The sequence below is a fragment of the Cibotium barometz genome, chromosome 28 (genome assembly GCF_041138505.1).
Source record: "Cibotium barometz isolate CiBa-2024 chromosome 28, ASM4113850v1, whole genome shotgun sequence".
NCBI lineage: Eukaryota > Viridiplantae > Streptophyta > Polypodiopsida > Cyatheales > Cibotiaceae > Cibotium > Cibotium barometz.
In genome coordinates this window covers 22,649,411-22,669,747 of record NC_141073.1, presented here as the reverse complement: position 1 = coordinate 22,669,747, position 20,337 = coordinate 22,649,411, and the positions used below count along the sequence as shown (strand labels likewise).

Here is a 20,337-nt window from a genome sequence, read left to right as displayed (position 1 = left end):
TTTCGGAAGGAGATTGGGTGTATCTTCGGATGATGAAGCAAAGATTGAAGCAGGTGGGCAAGCGATGCCCAAAGTTGTCTTTCAGGAGCTTCGGACCATTTCCCATCCGGAAAAAGATTAATGGGTGTCTATGCAGTTAAAGCTACCTCGGAGTTGGACTATGCACGATGTATTTCATGTCAGTTGGCTTAAGCCATATGCAGGTCCACCCCCTTCAGAGCTCAAAGACGAAGCGGAACCAGACATTGTTGAGATGAAGCAGAAGTAATGGTTCCAGAACAGATCCTTCTGCACCGTTTCAAGCATGGCTCAGGCCGAAGACTACGACAGTTCCTCACGAAGTTTCTGGACCGAGGAACTCATGAAGCGGTATGGCTCGACAAAGAATTTTTCGAAGACTATCCGGCATTATTGACGGATTATTTGGAGGCTATGCAGCTTCCGTCAAGTTAAGCAGAAGGGGATGTCACGTGCATCCCGCACTTGGATGCCACGTAGACATTTCTGCACAGAAGGTGCAGGATCTGGGATGGTGAACTGGTCCCATGTGAGCCTAGTCCGGGACGAGTCAGCCACGGATCCATCTCAGTCGTCCGAGGTCAGGTGTGCACATGAGTCCAAGGTCAGGTGTGCACTGTCCTGCACATGAAACAGTGCCAGTCCGCGCTGTGAGTCTCCCTCTAGAATGATGTCAGTGGTTCTGTGTATCTGGTATGGTACCGGATGCCAGATCACTGAGTAGATTATGTTTAGGACAAGGGGCCAGCCCATAGGGCTACCCCGGATCTGAGTGTGGGCATGGGAATGGTGTAGAACCACCCCCATGAGGGCCAGGAAGGCCCAGGCTGAACCCACCAGCCATGGAGGCGCTATAGGACAGCCCTAGGGCACAGATAAGGCAATCTCCAGGAGATTACAGCCTTTATATGGCTGTAGGGCATGTATGGGGCAGCCCATACAGGCTGCCCAACCTTGGGATTGTGGACAAAAGTTGTGTCCAGTCAATCAGAAGAAGGCGCATCACTTTCAGCCTATTAGGAAAAAAAGGCAGTATTTTTTGGGATTTAATTCAGCATTTATTGCTGAATTTTCACCAGTCGTGGAACATTGCCTGTTTTTCAGCTGGCCGACTGCTCGTGAGAAGGAGTATAAATAGTGGAGGCCATAATCCCATCTTTCATCTCATTTTTCACCAAGTGCTCAAGCAAACCAAGGGGCCAAGACAGCCAAGGGCTTGCTAACGCAAAGGGGTGAAGGATTCAGGTCAAGGGCAGGATTTTCCAGCCAAGAAAAGGTCAAGTTTTCTGTATTTGTTTTTTCATATTTACATCATTCTAATAAAGCAAATACACCATCCGTGGTGGGGGCCCTACAGAGGGAATTGGGACCCAATACTGTGTCCTCTCCATCTCCCCCTTCTCTCTCTATTTTTCTGCACATCTCCTTTCAGTTTGTGCGTTAATTTCCGTCGCGAAAAGAGTGCTGATTTCTGAGTTTTGAAGTACCGATCCTTCTCCGAAGCTTCTGCATACTACAGTACAAGACAAGATGAAAAAGTGAGAGGCCAGCCCACCTATTTATAGGTGAGGAGAGCTAGCCGACTGGAGCTACATATGTTGGCCGACTGGACATCAGTAGTAGCTGGCTGACTGGGAAAAAACCGTAGAGGCTGGGAAAATCCCAGAAAAATATGTAAAATAGGGGTGGCTAGCCTACAATCAAGGGCCATGCAAAAGGGACCAAAAGGACACTAGAAATGGGTAGAAACTGGGGACGAATGTGCTAACACATCTGTCCGAAGATTGTTTGTCCAAGAAGAAGGACAAGAAGATTCAAATTAGGATCTAAGGGAGAGAAGACTATCCCCTTTAATGCGGTCTTGGTTGGTGTAGACAGTAGTAGGAGGACAGTCGGAAGAAGAGGTAGGGCAGTCCTAGGTGCACATTTCTCAACGCAGAATAGGGCATTAGAGATTGGAGCAATCCAAGGTTGCAGTAGAAGGTTTTCAAGACAAGATCCAAGTGGTCAAGGGTGCCTAAAGTTTTGGAAGCATGATGCCAAGAATGGAGTCCACATGCAGTAAAGGGATGACGTCAGTCATCCAAGATCAATTGGATTCCCGTCATCAAGTTTACTAGGAGGGTACCAGGAGGGGATGTCACATGCACATGTGGACATACTTAACCCTCTATTTTAGCTAGGATTAGGAGCCTTTTTAGGCATTGACGAGCTATTTTATGGGGTTTTCGGTGTTTTGCTGTCCAAGGACCTAGCCAACAGCAGTCTGGTAGGTGTAGGGGCAGTTTCATGAGCCTATAAATAGCAAGGGTCACTTAAGTCATCAATCATCTGATCCCACGCTTTATGGGACATGTCAGAGGCATATATGTTACCTTTATGAAGCCATGATTGGCTAGGATCTATGCACAACTTGATACATATATATACAGAAAACACTGTTACAACAACATCTCTCTCTCTCTTCTCTTTGTTCATCTTTGCTTTTTTGCATAGTTCTTCCACATGTTACAGAAAGATAGAGAGGGATGAACTCCCTGCCTGATGGGTGAAGGGTGGGTGGTTGGGTAGGCCTTTAGCATGAGGCTTTCAGATCACAAGATCACCTTGCAATCGGGCCACCACCGTGCGCGTCCCATAACAAAGGATACAACGAAGTGGGGTGGAGGGCCATGCGGAGCGCAACGAGGGCGAAGTGTAAACGAGGTGAGGGTGGAGGGTAGCGAGGGCGAAGGTGATGTTGACGAAGAGGCAAGTTGTTAGAGGCAAGGGCAGCACAAAGGTGTGCAAGACGAGGCGCTGGGGGTGCCGCCGGGGGGGGAGGGGGGGATGTATGGGAACCACAATACAACTCTTCGTTGGTAGCAAATGAAACCTGGCAGGGTGGACTCTGGCACCACCACAATGTACCCATACTCCGTGTAACGCAACTTGATGATCTGGAGCAGTGGGCAGCTCTTTTGTACAGCCTTGGAGTGCATGCATTGAAAATATCTTGGAGAAGGGGGGTCAATTTTAATATATATAGAGTGGTAATTGCTTTTCCCATGCTTTTCTTCTGGTGCTTTTCCTTTTCATGCTCTAAACCTAAGTATACTACAAAGAAAGGTTATAGAAGCATAATAATAATAAATTAAGGTTAGATTCATGGTTGCAATCACATCTTTGGGCTTTCCAAGCGTCCCCGGATCCCTCAGACTTTTTATATGAGAAATTCTTAAGCAATGTCGACTCTCTAGGCATTTAAAATTTATCCACATTTAACCTGAAGTACAAAGATATGTCTTGGCGTAAATCTTCCGTTCTGCCAATGCTAACACAAATTTACCATGCAAAAGAATGTTGGCTTGTGACAAGTAATTACACTGCTTTTGTATTATTCCAACTAATTAGACTTGTACGAGCAATATCTAATGCAAAAAAATGATAAAACATAAGGTTGACTTACTGTACAAGATAGGTAGCTTGTGTTATCTAGCAGAAATATACAACTAACGCTGATCGATTACCTTGCTGTATGGGTCAAGAAAGGACTTGATTCTTATCTACTCTAAACAAGAATCTAGTGTACTATCTGTGCTATATTAGGTCAGGCTTTTGGTACAAGCTCGGTTATATATGATTAAGTAAGGTTTCTAAGGATAGACCACTTCATACTTCTTTGCTTTTTAAGGCTCTTCCTCTGGAGGTGAAGGATGCCCAACAAAAGAGATTAGAGGATCTAAAGAAACAAGCTGAGTTTCATGCACAAGCTGAACTTGAACGAAAATTGGCACTTCGATACCGCAAAGTAAAGTTCTTTGGTGAGTGACACTTTAGAATGTTGACATTAGTTCAATTATTTCTCAATCAAATCTTGTGGATCTGTCTTACTTTTGCCCTCCACTTTGCTTGTGGATTTGTCTTGTGTTTTCTCTTCAATTTACCATTTAATTTGCTTAAAAATGTTTTATTCAAAACTATTTGCTCCAGAGAGAAGGAAGATCGAGCGGGCTATCAGAAGACTTGAGAGATTACAGAGAGCTATGGCTGATAATCCAAATGAAGACACGGTAAGGCAGGCTGCAGACATGGCTCAAAAACTTGGGCAGCTTAAAGAAGACCTTGAGTATGTGCGGGTAAGTATGAAGGGCCATGCTTAAGTATCATTCTGGGACACTATTTCTGCTCTTCTTGTCTTCATGCGATTTTGAAAGGGTGTGAGGAGAAGCTTTGCAGCCATTCAGTAAGATCTTGTATATGACTCATTTACATGTGAATTATCTTGCAGTTTTTCCCAAAAACAGAGAAGTATGTTTCTTTGTTCACGACTGAGGATGATGAGATTGTGATTGCTCAAAGGAACAAATTGAGGGGGCAAATCAAAGCCAATCTTGCTGCTGCTGCAGCCTCAGGGGTGGAGCTTGAGGGTAATGACTTATTGACTTATTTTGTCTTGAATTTTGTTACAAATAGCTGAATGTTATATATAGCAGAAGAAGGGGTGACCCATGCCACTGTGGTGTACCTTTGCTCCTTCAACCTTGTATGTGATTTCAGAAACAGGAAGTGAGGATGATGGAGCTCTAGACATGAGTGAAGATGAGTTTTTCTTGGCTGGGAGTTCTAGTGATGATGCTGATGCAGATGATGAGTGGACTGACAAAAGCCCTAGGTACACTTTTTTTTCTTGTGTGAATCCAGTCTGTTTCTATATGATAAACCAAGCTTGAGAAGAAAGCCAGTACTTTGAGCTTTTTAATCAGTGAGACTGTTTCTTCTTCTAGGCCAGGAGATGATAGGGATGATACCTCAAAAGAAGCATCTAGTCCAAAAGATGCCCCTCGTGATAGAGAGCAGCCACGAAATCAAAGGTTGTCAAATTTAGGCAAGGCTTCTGCACAAGTTGATGCCGATGAGGAAATTCAGGTGATGGCTTCCAAATGTTTGTATAAGTTTGTGTGCGCGCGTGCGCGTGCGCACGTGTGTGTGTGTGTCTGTAAATTCAAGATAAAGCTATTCGTTATAATAACATTAACGATTGATATTTGAGAGTGTAGACACAATATCCATCACGATGTTGATCTCATTACATGAGACGATAACTCAAATACAAAGAACTCATACGGTACAAGTATTGCATAAGTAGGCAGATCATCACTCAAGGGTAGCACCTCTTGTGCATCCATCCAACAGAAATCGAAGGATAAACCAAGATAAACTGTTGGGTTTGCTGGCATTTTAAGAGCAACCGGGTTGTTATCCCTGTTGACGCAAGTCTATATAAATGGATTTATTTGTTGTACAAAAGTAGCATACCCATTCCCATTATGGAGCATGTAATGGCCTTTATTAATTCTCAACATAGATGTTTCATATATTGTATTTGCTCACACGAGCATAGCTTGTATTAGTCACCTTAAAATTGTAGTAAAGGGTGTAGTGTCCTGCAGAGGATGTCTAGAAATTGGGGAGGTGGTTGAACAACCTAACGTCAAGTTGGATGTCCTTGCACTGCAGGAGGCTTCCTGATGGCATAAACCATGCCTTTAGGGTGCTTTTATTAAAATTATTAAGTGCTGGAAGAGATAAGCTAGGTTATTTTTGGTGCCAAAATTTACACTAAGCAATGTACTGCCTGGTGGCTGTCAAGGCCATGGCCGTACCATGTGTGTGTGTGAAGTCAAGGACATGTGATGGTCCTTATTGCTAGTAATTGTTTGTGAGAGTAGCATACCCATTTTCATTATGGAGTACGTAATGGGTTTTATTAACTCTCAACACGGACATTTCATGCATTGTATCAGCTCACGGGAGTATGGTTTGTATCAATCACCTTAAACTTGTAGTAAATGGTGTAGAATCCTGCAGATGATGTCTAGTTGAAAGTGGGGAGGTCAGGTTGTTCTATCAGCTCACGGGAGTATGGTTTGTTCTATCAGCTCACGGGAGGTCAGATGATGTCTAGTTGAAAGTGGGGAGGTCAGGTTGTTCTATCAGCTCACGGGAGTATGGTTTGTATCAATCAGCTTAAACTTGTAGTAAATGGTGTAGAATCCTGCAGAGGATGTCTAGTTGAAAGTGGGGAGGTCTGGTTGAACAACCTAACGTTGAGTTGGATGTCCTTGCACACCTTTCCTGATGGAATAAACTAGGCCTTGAGGGCACTTTATTACATGTGTGCGTGCAAATTTAAGGACATGTAATGATCCTTATTGCTAATAATTGGTGCGCGAGAGTAGCATCCCTACTCTTATCAAGGAGTGTATAATGGGTTTTATTAATACTCAACGTAGATATTTCATACATTCAGATCAGACAAGTATGGCGGGAGTATGGCTTGTATTAATTGCCTTAAACTTGTAGTAAAGGGTTTATGGATCCTAAGTAAATACTCGGTTAAATAAGTTTCATAAAAGTATGTGTAGTGCGCAACTAGTCTGGGATTTGATGGTTCCAGGAGAGTCCTCAAGGAGTGGAAGAGCAAAAATATCCATGGTGGTCTCATTCTCTCATGAAGGCAGTGTGAGATCCTTTGTCTTTAATAATGAGCATGGCACTTGGAAAAGTGTGAACATGCTAATCGCATGTGGAAATGGGGTTCCCATTATGAATAATGGGCTAGTGTGGCCCATGTACTGATACTGTGATAAGAGCCCAATGGTGGGTAATGAGAATGTGTAGGTGGGGGTGTTTTTTTTTGTGTGTGTGTGTGTGTGTGTGTGTGTGTGTTTTCTTTTAAAAAAAGGGGAGGGGGGGAGGGTGAGGGGTGGAAGTGTGGGGAAGAAGAAAAAAAGAAAAATGTTATTAACATCTAACAAAAGACTACGAGGCCCTATGCAAAAATGTTGTCCAACAATACATGCATTGAGTGTGTTAAGGATAGGGAAAAACATAGTTGTAGATAGACATTGTGCTACTAGAGACCTAGAGTAAGTGCATGAGTAAAGGGGGATCTAATAAATTTGCTATATGTCCTCATGTCATGAATCTACCTACTGTTTGAGTGATAAGCTCATTCAAATCAAGGACATGCTATGGTGCATGTGGACTATTGATCATGGCTGCTTGTCTCTTCTTGCTGGGAGGTAGACACCTGGTTTTGGGCTTAGGTTTGGTGACTATGATCTGAACTGCATCATCAGTCTATCCTTACTCAAGTAGGTGGTCTAGCAGGTAGTATGAAAATGTCTCCAATGGGCGCATATGAAAGGTATACTAGGAAGTCTTGCATCTAATTTGTAGGTGAAGTCTTGTTTTATTCGTTCTTGTTTTACTCTAAAATGTGAAGGTGTCACGCATGCTCACTGCCCTTGGGTCGCATGTGGACAAGTCACACCAAGTGCAAGTTTTGGGCATGGTAACAAAAAAAACGCATTTGTTGAAATGAAAAACGGTTTTCTTTTTGGGAAAACGTATGTGCATGCAATATGAAGGAATGGGATTCACCTAATATGCATCATCATAACAAGCATAGATCACAATTGAGAAGCATCAAGTAGAATGATTGTGTGTGTGTACAATGTACTAAAATCAATGACTTGGACTTTGCTAAATAGCCTTAAAAAAGAATCATCAAAGGTCTTGATCTTTGCACTAACCATAACTATTCATATCCTCCATCCATTATTCTAATCACCACAAATGAGTTTGTTGTCTCCTAGGTGCTGAATAGGTGAACATTATCCTTCAAATATCCCCCCTTAATGATAAACTTATTTTCCTTCATATCCATCATCTCTCTCAAATACTCAAACTTGAGTTTTTCAAGTGGCTTTGCTGCAACTTGTTCTTCTGTAGAAAAGTAGACAAGTTCCGCTTCTTTTGTTTGAACCTTTTCATGTACAAAATGATAATGAACTTCAATATGCTTTGTCCTCACATGAAAAGCTGGGTTCTTTCCAAGTTGAATACAACTTTGGCTGTCACAAAATATCAGAGTCAAGGTCTTTTTGATTCTTCATGATCTCTCCAAGTAATCTCCTCATCCAAACACATTCGTTCACTTCATTCTTGGCTTAATTATACTCTGCTTCCATAGAAGATATAGCCACAACTAGGTTTTTTCTTTTCCACGAAATAGAAGAGAAAATACATATGCAGCTATTGACTTTCGACCATCAATATTACTTGTCTAATCTGCATCACAGTATCCTGAAAGTATCAAATCACAAGTAAAAGTTTCCTAGTACACGCTTTACTGCTCTCCAATGTTACTCTTTCGGATCAGCATATGTTGACTTATGGTATTCACAACATAAGCTATGTCAAGACGAGTAACACATATTAGACTTCCACCAAGTAGTCTGAAAAGAGTAATGTTAATACTTGATTTTTGTGTAAAAGCTGAATGCTTTTGATTTGGAGTAGAAACTAGTTTACAGTCCTCCATGTTGAATCTTTCCAACAACTCCTTAATGTACTTTGATAGAGTAAAAAACATGCTTGAATCTTGTCTCCAAACTTCAATTTCAAGACAATAATGAAGTACAAAGTCTTTTATATCAAACTCCTTTGAAAGACTTTGCTTTACTTTGTCAATGAGAATATTGTAGCTACCAATGATAATAAGATGATCCACATACACAAGAAGAAACACAATGTGACCATCTTTTGTGCAAGATTTAAAAGATTTGGATCACACTTCTATTGAATTCATCTTTGAGGAGAGATGCATTAATTCTTGAGTACCAAGCTCTGGGAGTAGCTTGCTTCAAACTATACAAAGCTTTTATTAATTTACACATAAGATATTGTTTTCCTTTTATCACATAACCCATTGGTTGTTGAATGTAAACTTCTTCTTCAAGAAAGCCATAAAGAAATGCACTTTTTACATCCATTTGAACAACATCGCAATTACAATTGCAAGAACGGTTTGAATTGTGCTTATTTTAACAATGGGAGGAAAAGTTTCTTCATAATCAATGCCTTCTTTTTGAATATATTCTTTTGCTACTAACCTTGCCTTGTGTTTGTTAATGCTACCATCCGATTTGTATTAAGCTTGTAAACCCATGTGGTTCCAATTGTTTCCTTTCCTTTTGGTAATGGGACAAGCTTCCATGTATCAATCATTCTTCAAGATGGATTTATATTCTTCATGTAGTACTTCATGTCCATTAATTACTTTGACATGCTTCTACTTAAGATGTTGATTCGATTTTTTTCAACATATTTTTTATCAATGCAAAATTCACATACCTCTTTGTCATTAAGGCACACTTTGAAGCTTGTTCACTGAATTCAGCAATGCCCTCTGCCCTCCTTGTCTCCACTCCAAGGCAGTGAGGTGAGAGGAATCTGCTTGATCACAGTTTGCATGTGGTGTTTGTGCAAATATCCAGACCTCTAGACAAAGCCATCATCTATAACCCGCAAAAAATGATCCTGATAAACTAGTGCAATCCTCAGGGAGTCTATATCAGTTGAGGGTGTAGATGTAGCATATACATTTTGCCGTCTGGAAAAGTGCACCCACTACTACCAACACTGTTGCTCCAAACTCTGCTGGAATGATGGGGGCTTACGCGGATGCTTTGCCCAAATCATAGAATTCTCTCGATCCTCCTCCTGTTCTGTCCCAAGATCTGGCCCTCAAAATGAGTCCCTGTACATCACCGCTGGAGTAACCAAGATGTCAAATAGCCCCTTCTTAGTATTGTTTCTAGAAGTGTATCTGAAAGCATGGTCTCTCGAGGAGGGCCAGGGCTGCATACCCCCTGATCAACCTGGCCTGGGCCGTCAGGTGCATGGTAAAAATCGGGCCAGGGAAGGTAACTCCCAGGTAGACATAAGATGTTACAACTTACTGTATCCACAGAATCCCCTGCATGATGTTTGTATACCACTGGGTGTGATGCATTGAAACCGCTGGTCACAAAACACCTGCAATGTATGAAGATGTCTCTGCAGCCCCTCACCTCAATCCGAAAGGAGCACTATATCATATGCATATAGTAAGATAGGGACCAATATGTGTTCCAGATTCCAGTGGAGAGCCTGTACCATCCAGTCCGTTATTGAAGTCAGATATCTCATCTATTTAGAGCCCAACTAGTGCCAGGAGAGGGAAAAAAATAGAGAAAGTACAGTTTGAAAATTGTTTCTTTTTTCCTTTTTTCTTTTTTTCCGACTGGCCGGTAGTTACCGATTTTTCACCGCCCGTGGGCGATGCCGCCAAGGATGCACCAAGGGGGTTTTGAACCCAAGACCTCTTGGTCCTAGGCAAACGCCTTCAACACTTGAACTATCACCTCATTGGCAGTTTCTTTTTTTGTTTGGTGTGAGTGATGGGGGTTTATGGGTTTGGTGCAAGATTTTTTGACTGAAAAGCTTGTTTGATATATATTTTCTGACATTTGGGTTTGTTCTCAGCTACAGAGGCAAAGCTCAGCAAGAGTTTTGATGCCCCCTCCCAGCAATAGTGGGGGTTTTGAATCTAGGAGCCATCTTTCCTCTAGTAACAGCTCAAAAATGGCAATATCAGGCCCTTCATCAAGTCACAGTACAGACCAGGGCATAACAGGAAATCCATCCTCAAATACTAGTGGGGACATTACGAAGGCAACAACTTCAACTGTTGGTAGCTGTAATTCTGATGCCCAGCAGAAGCCTCGCCGCAAGCGTTCTCGACCAAAGAAAAAGAAAAAATGATTTTACTCTAGTGACTTCTCCCTATTCATTTGCACCCTCTATAAACTTGAATGCCAATTGCTTGAGATGGCTTCAAGAAGGTGCAGGATTGCCCATGCTTGAGCTGCTTTTATGATTGCTTTTTCATTGGGTACTCTTTAAGGATGGAGTGGAAGAGCTGCAAGTGCTCTCTGCAAAAAATGTCACTCTTTCTTTTGTTTGTTGTCTGGCAATGTCCTTACCAAAAGGATGTGGGCATGGGTTGCATGTAGTCTCCCTTGAATGCAAAACTGGATGTGGGCATCTCTCTCTCTCCCCCCCCCCTTTCTGAGATTACTTTAGATATGCCAATTGTGTTATTTCACGGTAATGCTGGTCCATGGTTTTTTTTTTCCATTTGTTTATTGTGGCTTCCTTTATGACATACATTGGTGAGTCTTTGAGAAAGAGGATGCTTGATATTCAAGTGTTTATTAGGACACTCCTTTGGGGTTGCCCTATTTTTAGATTTCTTGCAACGAGAGTGCAATGCATCTCATTGTTTTAAAGAGCAGGTTAGAGTATTCATGAAACATCCAATACATTTGAGTATGTCATGCTTCTGTAAGTCGATCATTTGCATATCATTGTCAATCTTCATATACATCCTATAGGAGCCATCCCATACACTGCAAGGCATACGACATATGCAGAAAAAACTATCACCACATATAAATTGGGTTAAAACCATGGTCTCCTATCTCATGCATTTATCATCATTATTGTAAAATTTATAGCATATAGCTAAAGGTTCTAGCTTGGGAACATGTGGTGTGCTAGAAAAAGTCTCTTATGGCTTGCACCTTGTATGTGTTCACAAGCTTTTGGTGTGTAGGCAAGTAGGGTTAGCTTATTACTATGTTGGTATCAGAGCGTGGTCTTTGCATCCATCAAAACAATGGTTAGAATCAATGCAAACAGCTTAGTGAGCATCCTACACTCTCTGTTTTTCCCCTTTTCCCTCCTTACGAGGGGATATAGTTGAGCTAGAAGCTACACCGCTCACACACACAACCCCTCTTGGTTAGGGTGGGCCGTGGTAAGTGGTAAGTTGAGCCACTTGGGTAAGTGCCTGATGGCATCCTACACTCTCATGACTTTTGACTGTGAAGTCTTTTTCAGAGTTTATTATTGTTATTATTCCAAAAGGATGTGCCATCGCCATAGAAGGGTTTTGGTTTTTCTTCAACCCTCTTGAGAGAGTCCTCTGTAAGTACTGGTTCACATGTAGAGACAGCCTCTTGAAGATTTGTTGGTTAGAGAGTGTTCACATGCAGCCTTGGCTATCATACGCAGCAAAAGCAGTCATTCATATACAGGGAATTTACATGGCCATGCAAGGTGTGTTCAAAGTTCAAACTGATATGGGGATTCATCTGTTTGTTGGTCATCAACATGTGAAGATTGATGGACATTACCTCTCTCATCTCATCTTGTTTTGCCATGAAGTTATAGCATGCTTGTAAGAATCAATGTATCGGCTTGGGTAGAGTAGGGTGTTCCTATTCTCGTTGTCTTCCCTTGGGGATGAAGCGTGGTGTTCTCATATGTGAAAGCACTTTCCATGTAATCTTGTGAATTCCATCACAATGCTATTGTAAAATGCGAGGGGGATTGTTGGATTAAAGATTTATGTTGTATGGTTAAAACCATAGTCCAATTACGCAAGTATCATTATTGTGAAAATTATAGCATATGCCTAAGGTTCTAGCTTAGGTTCAAGTAGCGTCCTAGAAAAAGCATAGAGATTGGCTATTTTTGGGTTTAAAGCCTTCTATTGCTTACACCTTGTATACATATGCATCTTGACATGGTGATAATAAATATATTTCCATCTTTCCAAGCTGTAATTATTCAAGCATTTTGTGTTTTGTGTGTAGAGTAGTAGGGTTATGCTTATTGTATTATTTTTGCAATCCCCTTTTTATATGTCGTGTCCACAAATCGTATGGTTACCTCTTCCTCGCGAGTCTTGTTACCCATGCTAGGCGTGTTTGCCCTAGTATTGAAATCACAAAAGTTGTATGACTTGGTCATACGAAAACACCTCAAGTACAAGACCAGGTTTCTTGTCATAATCTTCATATACACTTTATTGTCTCCCAAGGTGTTGTAGTCTTTGATTGTAAGGAACCACTAGAAGTTAGTTGTCCATGTGCATGGGATAGATTGCACACTTGTATAGGAACATGCAATGGTGGTGTTAACATTGGGTAAGGCTAGTCATCCATGAAGGAGGCACTAGGAAATTGGTTGTTGGGCCTTCTACAAATAGAAGTGCTTTTGCTGGTTTTCATTTTTTAGTGAGTTATTTAAGTATGGTGGCTTTCATTGGAACTTTAGTAACTCAAAATGCCCCATTAAGACTTTCATTAAAGTATATGCTAAGTGTCATTTTTAGTGATGTACATGCTTTATCATAAATGTGGATCCCAATGCGTGTTTGGCATCTTTGGAACGGCTATCATTTGGCATAGACTATGACATAATCTTGAGATCCATGGATGCTAGAGATACCTGTGGAGATCTATTCATTATCTACGTCAGAGTGCACACGTGGTCAACTTAATATGGTACAAGCTCGAATGATGGAAAATTATCAAGTCAACATCGCATTTTCATTTGCATTAAGCATGTTTGCTTTGACATAACTTGCATGCATGAACTTGTTTTTTAGTGGACACTGCCTTGTTTTCAATGATAGTGAATGTTTCTAGGGACAAGGATGCACACAAACATCGATAACTAAAAAATCTTTACAGGTATCTTCAACATCCATGGATCTCAAGATTGTCTATGTTTGTGAGATTTCCCTTGCGAAACCATCTTAAGGCTTTACACATCAATGTACTCATTGCTTACACCATAAAATGTGGGAAAGCTCAACTATGGACTAGCTCGTACACCTGATAGATTGACACATCCATGGCAATGTCTTCATATTGTCCATTGGGTTTTGAAAGGATTATCGATAAGGAGATATTAATCAACCATATATATGTCTATAACCATATCTTGAATTGACGTAAGAAAATTAAACAAACTAAGATAGAGCATGAACATAGAACAAGACAAAGAGCATTGAGTGTGATCTATCTCCCAATGTGAGAGCCTCCCTCTTCACAGGTGGGTATTTCAAATCTTATTCCAAAAATTAGCCCAAGGAACCAATAATAGTTTTTCTTGTTCACATAAATAACTATATGCCCATGCAGCATTAAGCTTATTAATTAGCATCCCAACAAAACAAAATGGGTGGAATAATATCAAATCCAAAAATATTGCACACGGCCAACCAAAATAACATTCTATAGTATGACACCGTAGCGGGTATTCATGCACTTTGTAGTACAAACCATTATCAATGTATCACCTCAATCGGCGGCGCCATTAGATTGCTCATCACCTATCTCACAAATGTCAACCATGAAATATGCACAAACACATAAACCAGTAATACAATATGTACAAACCATCGTTAATGTAGCACAGTCTCATGCCATGTCAATTAAAACAAGCCATGTCAATTAAAACAAGTGAGTTTCTTCAAAGATGGTGGGCAAGTTCTCGTATGGCTTGTCGTCTTGTACATAATATAGCCCTGCAAATATTATACAACTTGTCCTCTTGTACCTCCATCTAATTTAGGCCCTTGCTACTACTATTATATGACTTTGTTGCTATTTTACTTGCCCGTACCAAATGCTCTCAACTCCATATAGCCCTTGTATTAGTCTTGAAGCTACCCATGAAGCCATAAAGTTGCCTATTTTATCATTTTAGACAGCTCTTTTGGAAACCATTGGAGTTCTTTGTAGGCTGTACACATGATTAAAGAGCTAGTCTGTGGAGCTGGGGGCTACATATGCTCATGATGAAGAATCTTGAAGGCCTTTGAAAGTCTTTGGAAAATTTCATGAAGACCTTTTGAAGACATGTAGGCTAATCCTCTTGGATTTAGGATCCTCAAGTGTGCCAGAGTGTTCAGGGTTATCTTTGGAGTAGTAGAGTAATCTAAGAGGATGTCCCTCTGTTTCCAGATACATTTGAGAGTGAGAACTAAGAATGAGGTATTTGATATCAAAATCATACTCACATAAGAGTTCCCACCCATTTCCTCTATGTATTATTGTGAAGAGCTTCAATGTTTAAGTGCATGGACCACGACTCCAAGTTTGAGATCGTGTAGGGTACTTTTTTTCATGACCCCTAAATTTTCAAGACTCATAAGCCAATACTCTCCCATCTCAAGAAAGAACACAACCTATTTGGTTACTTGTAGTGCATGTGACTACAAACGGTTTACCAATCTCTAGAATTTTCAAAATATAGTTATCTACTACAGTATTTTTTTAAATAAATTGCCTTCTTTGTCAAGTCAATATATATCTTGGAGAAATTGTATGTCCACCTCCCTAGATTTGTCACGTTAGTATTGATTGGTCCTTGCAACTCTCTAAGCTGGACAAACTTAAGCATGGGAATGCCCACTTCCCTAGATTTTTCTCTTATGGTGTAGGGGTCAACATTGACACCTACATACATGATGACTTGGACACTTTATATTACACATTTTTCTTCTTGATTTGTAAGTGGATTTGATTTGATGTCAAGAGACCTGACTACAATCACACCAAAGGATGCTTCAACATCTGGTTAGCCCTTACATAGGAACACCTAGTATGATCTAACTTCTTTCATAACTCCATATTAATAGAGAACCTATGAAAACTTATTTTTTCTAGAGATTGTGTTGCGTGTTTCTTTTATGCTATGAGAGACTGCTATGATAAAATACGCAGAAGTTGTAGTACCAAGCTGCCAACCCCATGAAGACAACCATGGTTGTGCTTATTGTGAAATGATGGACACTGCCTCCTGATGTCCTGCGGGGAAATAGGGTTCCTCCGCGTGAACCTAGATCTTTGGTTAAATTGGTGCCTCCCATTGCCACCTTATACGATGTACGATAGGCCCATAGTGATGCAGTGAGATTATGTTCCCAATCTGTGCCGACTAGCTTCTAAGGTCTTGGTTAAGATAGCACATAAAATCTTGTTAGTGCTCTCAGCTTGGCCATTTTCTTATGGATAATAAGGTGATGATTTTCGATGGATTACAAGGAATCCCGTGAGTAAATATTCAATCACCTCATTGATGAAATGTGAACCCCCGTCACACCGACTAATTCTAGTGGGCAGCCAAGTCTAGAAATGATCTGTTCATACAAGAACCTAGCTGTAGTTCGAGCATCAGCTTTTTTAGAGGCTCTCGCCTCTGCCCACTTGGTGAAATAATACGTGGCCACAATTGTATAACGAGCTTGGGATAGATGCACTGCTAGACTAATGGTTCCAACAAAATCAATACCCCATTTCTCAAAAGGCTATCTCACAATTACAGGGATAAGTGGCATTCTGTCCTTCTGTTGCGAAATAGCAAATCGTTGACATTCCTCGCATATGTCCTTCTGTTGCAGAATAACGTAGGCCACCATAGCCCTGCTTGGAGTACCTTGCGAGAGTGGTAACTTCTCTCCAGCAAAATTTCCTCCAGCTATTCCCGAGTGTGCTTCTTCTAATATCGTGACAAAATCATCTTCTCGCCCACATCTCCTGAGGATATCGTCTTTGCCCAACTTGTATAGTTCTCCTACAATCTATTGATATGGTATAGCTAGCTTAATAAGCCAACACATCTTATCTTTGTTCAAGGGTCAATCTTGTGAAAAACCATGAGCTAACTACTCTGATATTTCCTCGCTCCACTCAGGCATCATATTAATTTTGAACAGACATGCATCTAGGAGGTCATCAATGCCAATGGTAGATTCTCCGTTTGGGATTCCAAACATATGTCTGCCAAAACATGTTGTGTTCCTTTTCACGGTGACAAGTCGAATTCCAGGAGTAAAAGCAACCATCATGTGATTCTCCGCTTGGTGCATGGCTTATTTTTACTAGATATAATAAGGCATGGTGATCAACAAAGAATACAAACTTGTTGGCCAAGTAATGTCTATATTTCTTAATAGCATAAACCATGGCCAACCCTTCACGCTCGGTTTTGTGGTGTATTTTATTTCTGCATCATTGAGTTGTCGACTGGCAAAGCAAATTGGGTAATCCAATTTGAATTCCCCAGGTTATGCCAATACGCATCCTATGACAAAATTCGATGCATCAATGTGTACATGGAATACAAGGTCCCAGTTGGGTGTGGTCACAAAATTGGTGCACTAGCCAGTGCTTTCTTCAACTTATCATATGCTTCTTGGCATTCTTTAGTCCACTTAAAGACAATGAGTAGTCTATATAATGACCTGGTAATTTCAACATAGAATATGATGAATCATTGATAATACCTACCATGTCCCATAAACTGTTGCACACCCTTGTAGTTTGTTGGTGGGGGTAATTCCAAGATCAACTTCACTTTGCTCTCATCAGTGACATACCATTCTTAGACACAATGTGACCTAAGATTATACCGTGTTTAACTCAAAATTGGCACTTTCAAGGGTTTAATGATATGCGATATAATCGGCATCTCTCAAACACCTTCCTTAAGCAAGCCAGGTGTTCAATCCATTGTGAGTGTGTACACAGATCGTAAATGAATACCTCAAGCCACTTTGGCAAGTAGTCCTTAAAGGCCATGCACATCAATCGTTGGAAAGTTGTTGTGGCATTAGTAAGGCCAAAAGGCATAACCTTATAAGCATAGGTACCTCAAGCCATGTTTGCTATCCTTAAAGATCGTGCACATCAATCGTTGGAAAGTTGTTGGGGCATTAGTGAGGCCAAAAGGCATACCCTTATAAGCATAGGTCCCCCACATTGTGTTGAAGGTTGTCTTGTGTTGGTCTTTTGGTGCAATGGACACCTGATTGTAGCCTAAAGACCTGTCTAAAAGCTATAGGCTTCCTCACCTGTGCTACCCGTTTTTCTAATACATGTTCCATATATGGTAGTGGTGGTAACCGCATTTATCTTTTTGAAATCAACATAGAGTCTTAGCTTTCCAATCTTCTTTGAATGATCACAATTGGCGAAAGCCAATATGTGCTCAATCTCATAGACAAAATCCATAGCGACGAGCTTATCAATTTCCTCCTTTACTATAACTACATATTTAGGATTCATCTGGTACAGTTTTAGCCTAGATGGTCTCGATCCTTCCATGATCGGGATAGTGTGTTGAACCACTTTGGGTGGTACACCCTTCATTTTCGTATATTTCCAAGTAAAACAATCCTTGAACTCTCTTAGGAGAGCAAAGAGTTCTTCTTCTTCAGCCGTCGTTAAGTCATTTAGCAATGTAAACAGATTTGGGATCCTCCCCTAGCTCTGTAATGTCTACCTAGTTAACTTTTGCTGGCCCATCATAAGACATGGACTGTCCGTTTTCCTTTACTCTTTTGTTCATCAATTGGACCACCTTTCGTCCACCATCAAAGGTGTAGGTTTTGAAATGGTCCAGCACTGAGAGTAGGTCTGGCTTATCATCCTCATCTCATCTTCTATGTCTGAGCCCCTGTCTTCCTTTGCCTCTTGCTCAGATTCAGCCCAGAGCCTTGTTTTGTTTACTTCATCTTGCTTTAGTGAGTTTAGGTGTATAAGGCTCTTGAATTGTAGTTTTCTCCTCCTATTTTCCTTCCAGTGTTATCTTACTCAACTCCTCACCCCAGTTCTTAGACTCATCGTGCATCTTAGTGACCTTGAGATATCTTAGCCACTAGGCATTAATGGGTTTATTTTGTAAACATGGTATTGCGTTGAGCGATATACCTCTTTTGTTTCTACCACACTTTCTGAGCCATTGGGTGCTATTTTGTGATCATGTAGTCCAGGCACTTTTGTGCTTGAGGCTTCATCCTCTGTTTCCTCTTCTCTAGGTTTCACATCTACCATGTGCACTGAGGTTGTGGGAATCATTCTTGATTCAACATACTTCTGTGGGCGGCAACACATGTATGGTGGTAAGTACATGCATCTAGTTTTCACTAAAGTCCAAAGGTGGAAGTGATGCGTACATCTCGTTCTCTTCCTCTTCCTATGAGTGTTCATTAACTGGTTGGTAGACTTGTAAGGATGTGGTTCGTTCAGTTGTGACCGAATCATTCCCAAGCAACTACCATTCCATGGGGTGTGCCTTCCATGTATGGAGATCGATTTTTAGAATTTTTGAATCCTTTCAAATATACACTTGGTCTAACACACCCAATCATGCACCACCTTGGCTTCCCTCATGAAGGATCTTCCCCAGATAATATCATATGAATCTAGCTAGCACAAAAAGTCCATTACAACAAATGTATGATGGTAATGGAACAAAAAGACCTAAAGCCTATTGTTTTGCAATAGCCCCATCGGTCTCTTGAGGATGTTCCATCTACCATTTTAACTATTAGGTCTGCTCTTTCGAACTCTGGTTTTCCCTAGTTTTCCTAACATCATTTGGTGATAAGGCTCACACCCGCACCTCCATCCAAGATAGCAAGTGCTTGGTACCCGTTTGTGGTGGACTGGAATTGTAGCATTTTTATCATCACTCTCAGAATACCTCCCCAATCAGTTGACAAGTATTTTGATGAGTCTGGGTGCTCCCCTTCCTCTCAGACACTAGGTTTTTCTTTGCTAGAGGTGACTAGCTCTCCTCTGTGTTATAGCAGACATTGGGTTCAATCTTCCTTCTACCTAGTCCTTGACATCTGCCCACAATGTCGGCGTGTTGCATAGCAATGGTCCTAGCAGCATTTTGACAGTTGTAGATAGTATTGCTGAGAGACTGCCTATGTCTCTAGGTTCTCTACCAAGTTAGGGCTCCTTCCAAGTGTTTGTCTCATATTCAATCCTAGGGAATGAATGGATTGACAATTCTTGATCTGCCTCCTCAAACATTCTTTCCATCAAGTCAATATGAGTTCCTTCCTCGGACCCCTTTGAAATTGGAGTAGGCACATCCAACTTCATTTCTTTAAACAGCGCATTTCATGAGTACATTGTATCCCTAGCCTTGTTAGCCCTAAATTTGGCTTCATGGTTGCTTTGACACTCCGCAAAACAAGGGCCTTAGCGTCCTCAAGCTTCCTTATTCCCTCTTCAGCATTTGGATATTCTCCAACACCCTTGGGGGTCATTGGCCTCTCTTTTGCTTGCTCATCTAGTTTTGGCACTTGGTCGTCTCCTTCCTTTGATTGGGTGACTCTAGTGTGAATGGTATCTTCCTTGGATCCATCCTAAATTATGACCATGTTATCACCCTTGCCCACCTTTTTCACTCTTCTCCTTCTCCCAGTTTTAGAGATTGTAATACCTCCCAAGTTCTTCCCTTTATCCATCTGTTTTGCTTGTGCACGTGTGAGGACATTCAATGGCGTGATATTTCTAGGCTGCACACTTATAGTCTTGATGGTGACAGTTAGAAGTAGAAGTAGAGCCATTGGTGTGATATGGGTAGTCCTTGATCAGATCATCAACACCACACTTAACACATGGAAGTGTTGGCATGGCGTTAGTCTGCGCTGCTATCGGTTGAGTTTGGTTAGAGGACACTCCGTTACTTGATGAGGTTCATTACAATGAAAACAATGTATGGGTCCCCTTCTCAAAGTCAAGTTTATGTCTTTTCCCTTCGACTATATTGTGGTTTGAAACACAGGTA

General features: G+C 41.1%; 1 protein-coding gene across 2 annotated transcripts in view; it reads left to right on the top strand.

Annotated features, from left to right (window-relative positions):
- The window catches only part of LOC147622651 (uncharacterized), a 56,994-nt gene extending 45,966 nt beyond the window's left edge, over positions 1 to 11,028 (top strand). The window contains exons 2-7 of one of the 2 annotated variants that reach the window (XM_086822198.1): positions 3,692 to 3,821; positions 3,991 to 4,136; positions 4,289 to 4,427; positions 4,558 to 4,672; positions 4,785 to 4,926; positions 10,381 to 11,028. In XM_086822198.1, the coding sequence (XP_086678324.1) occupies positions 3,692 to 3,821; positions 3,991 to 4,136; positions 4,289 to 4,427; positions 4,558 to 4,672; positions 4,785 to 4,926; positions 10,381 to 10,653 (945 nt within the window). In that variant the 3' untranslated portion in view covers positions 10,654 to 11,028. Of the gene's footprint in view, positions 1 to 3,691; positions 3,822 to 3,990; positions 4,137 to 4,288; positions 4,428 to 4,557; positions 4,673 to 4,784; positions 4,927 to 10,374 lie in introns of both variants that reach the window. The other variant, XM_086822197.1, reaches the window with a different exon arrangement.
- The last annotated feature ends 9,309 nt before the right edge of the window (positions 11,029 to 20,337 follow it).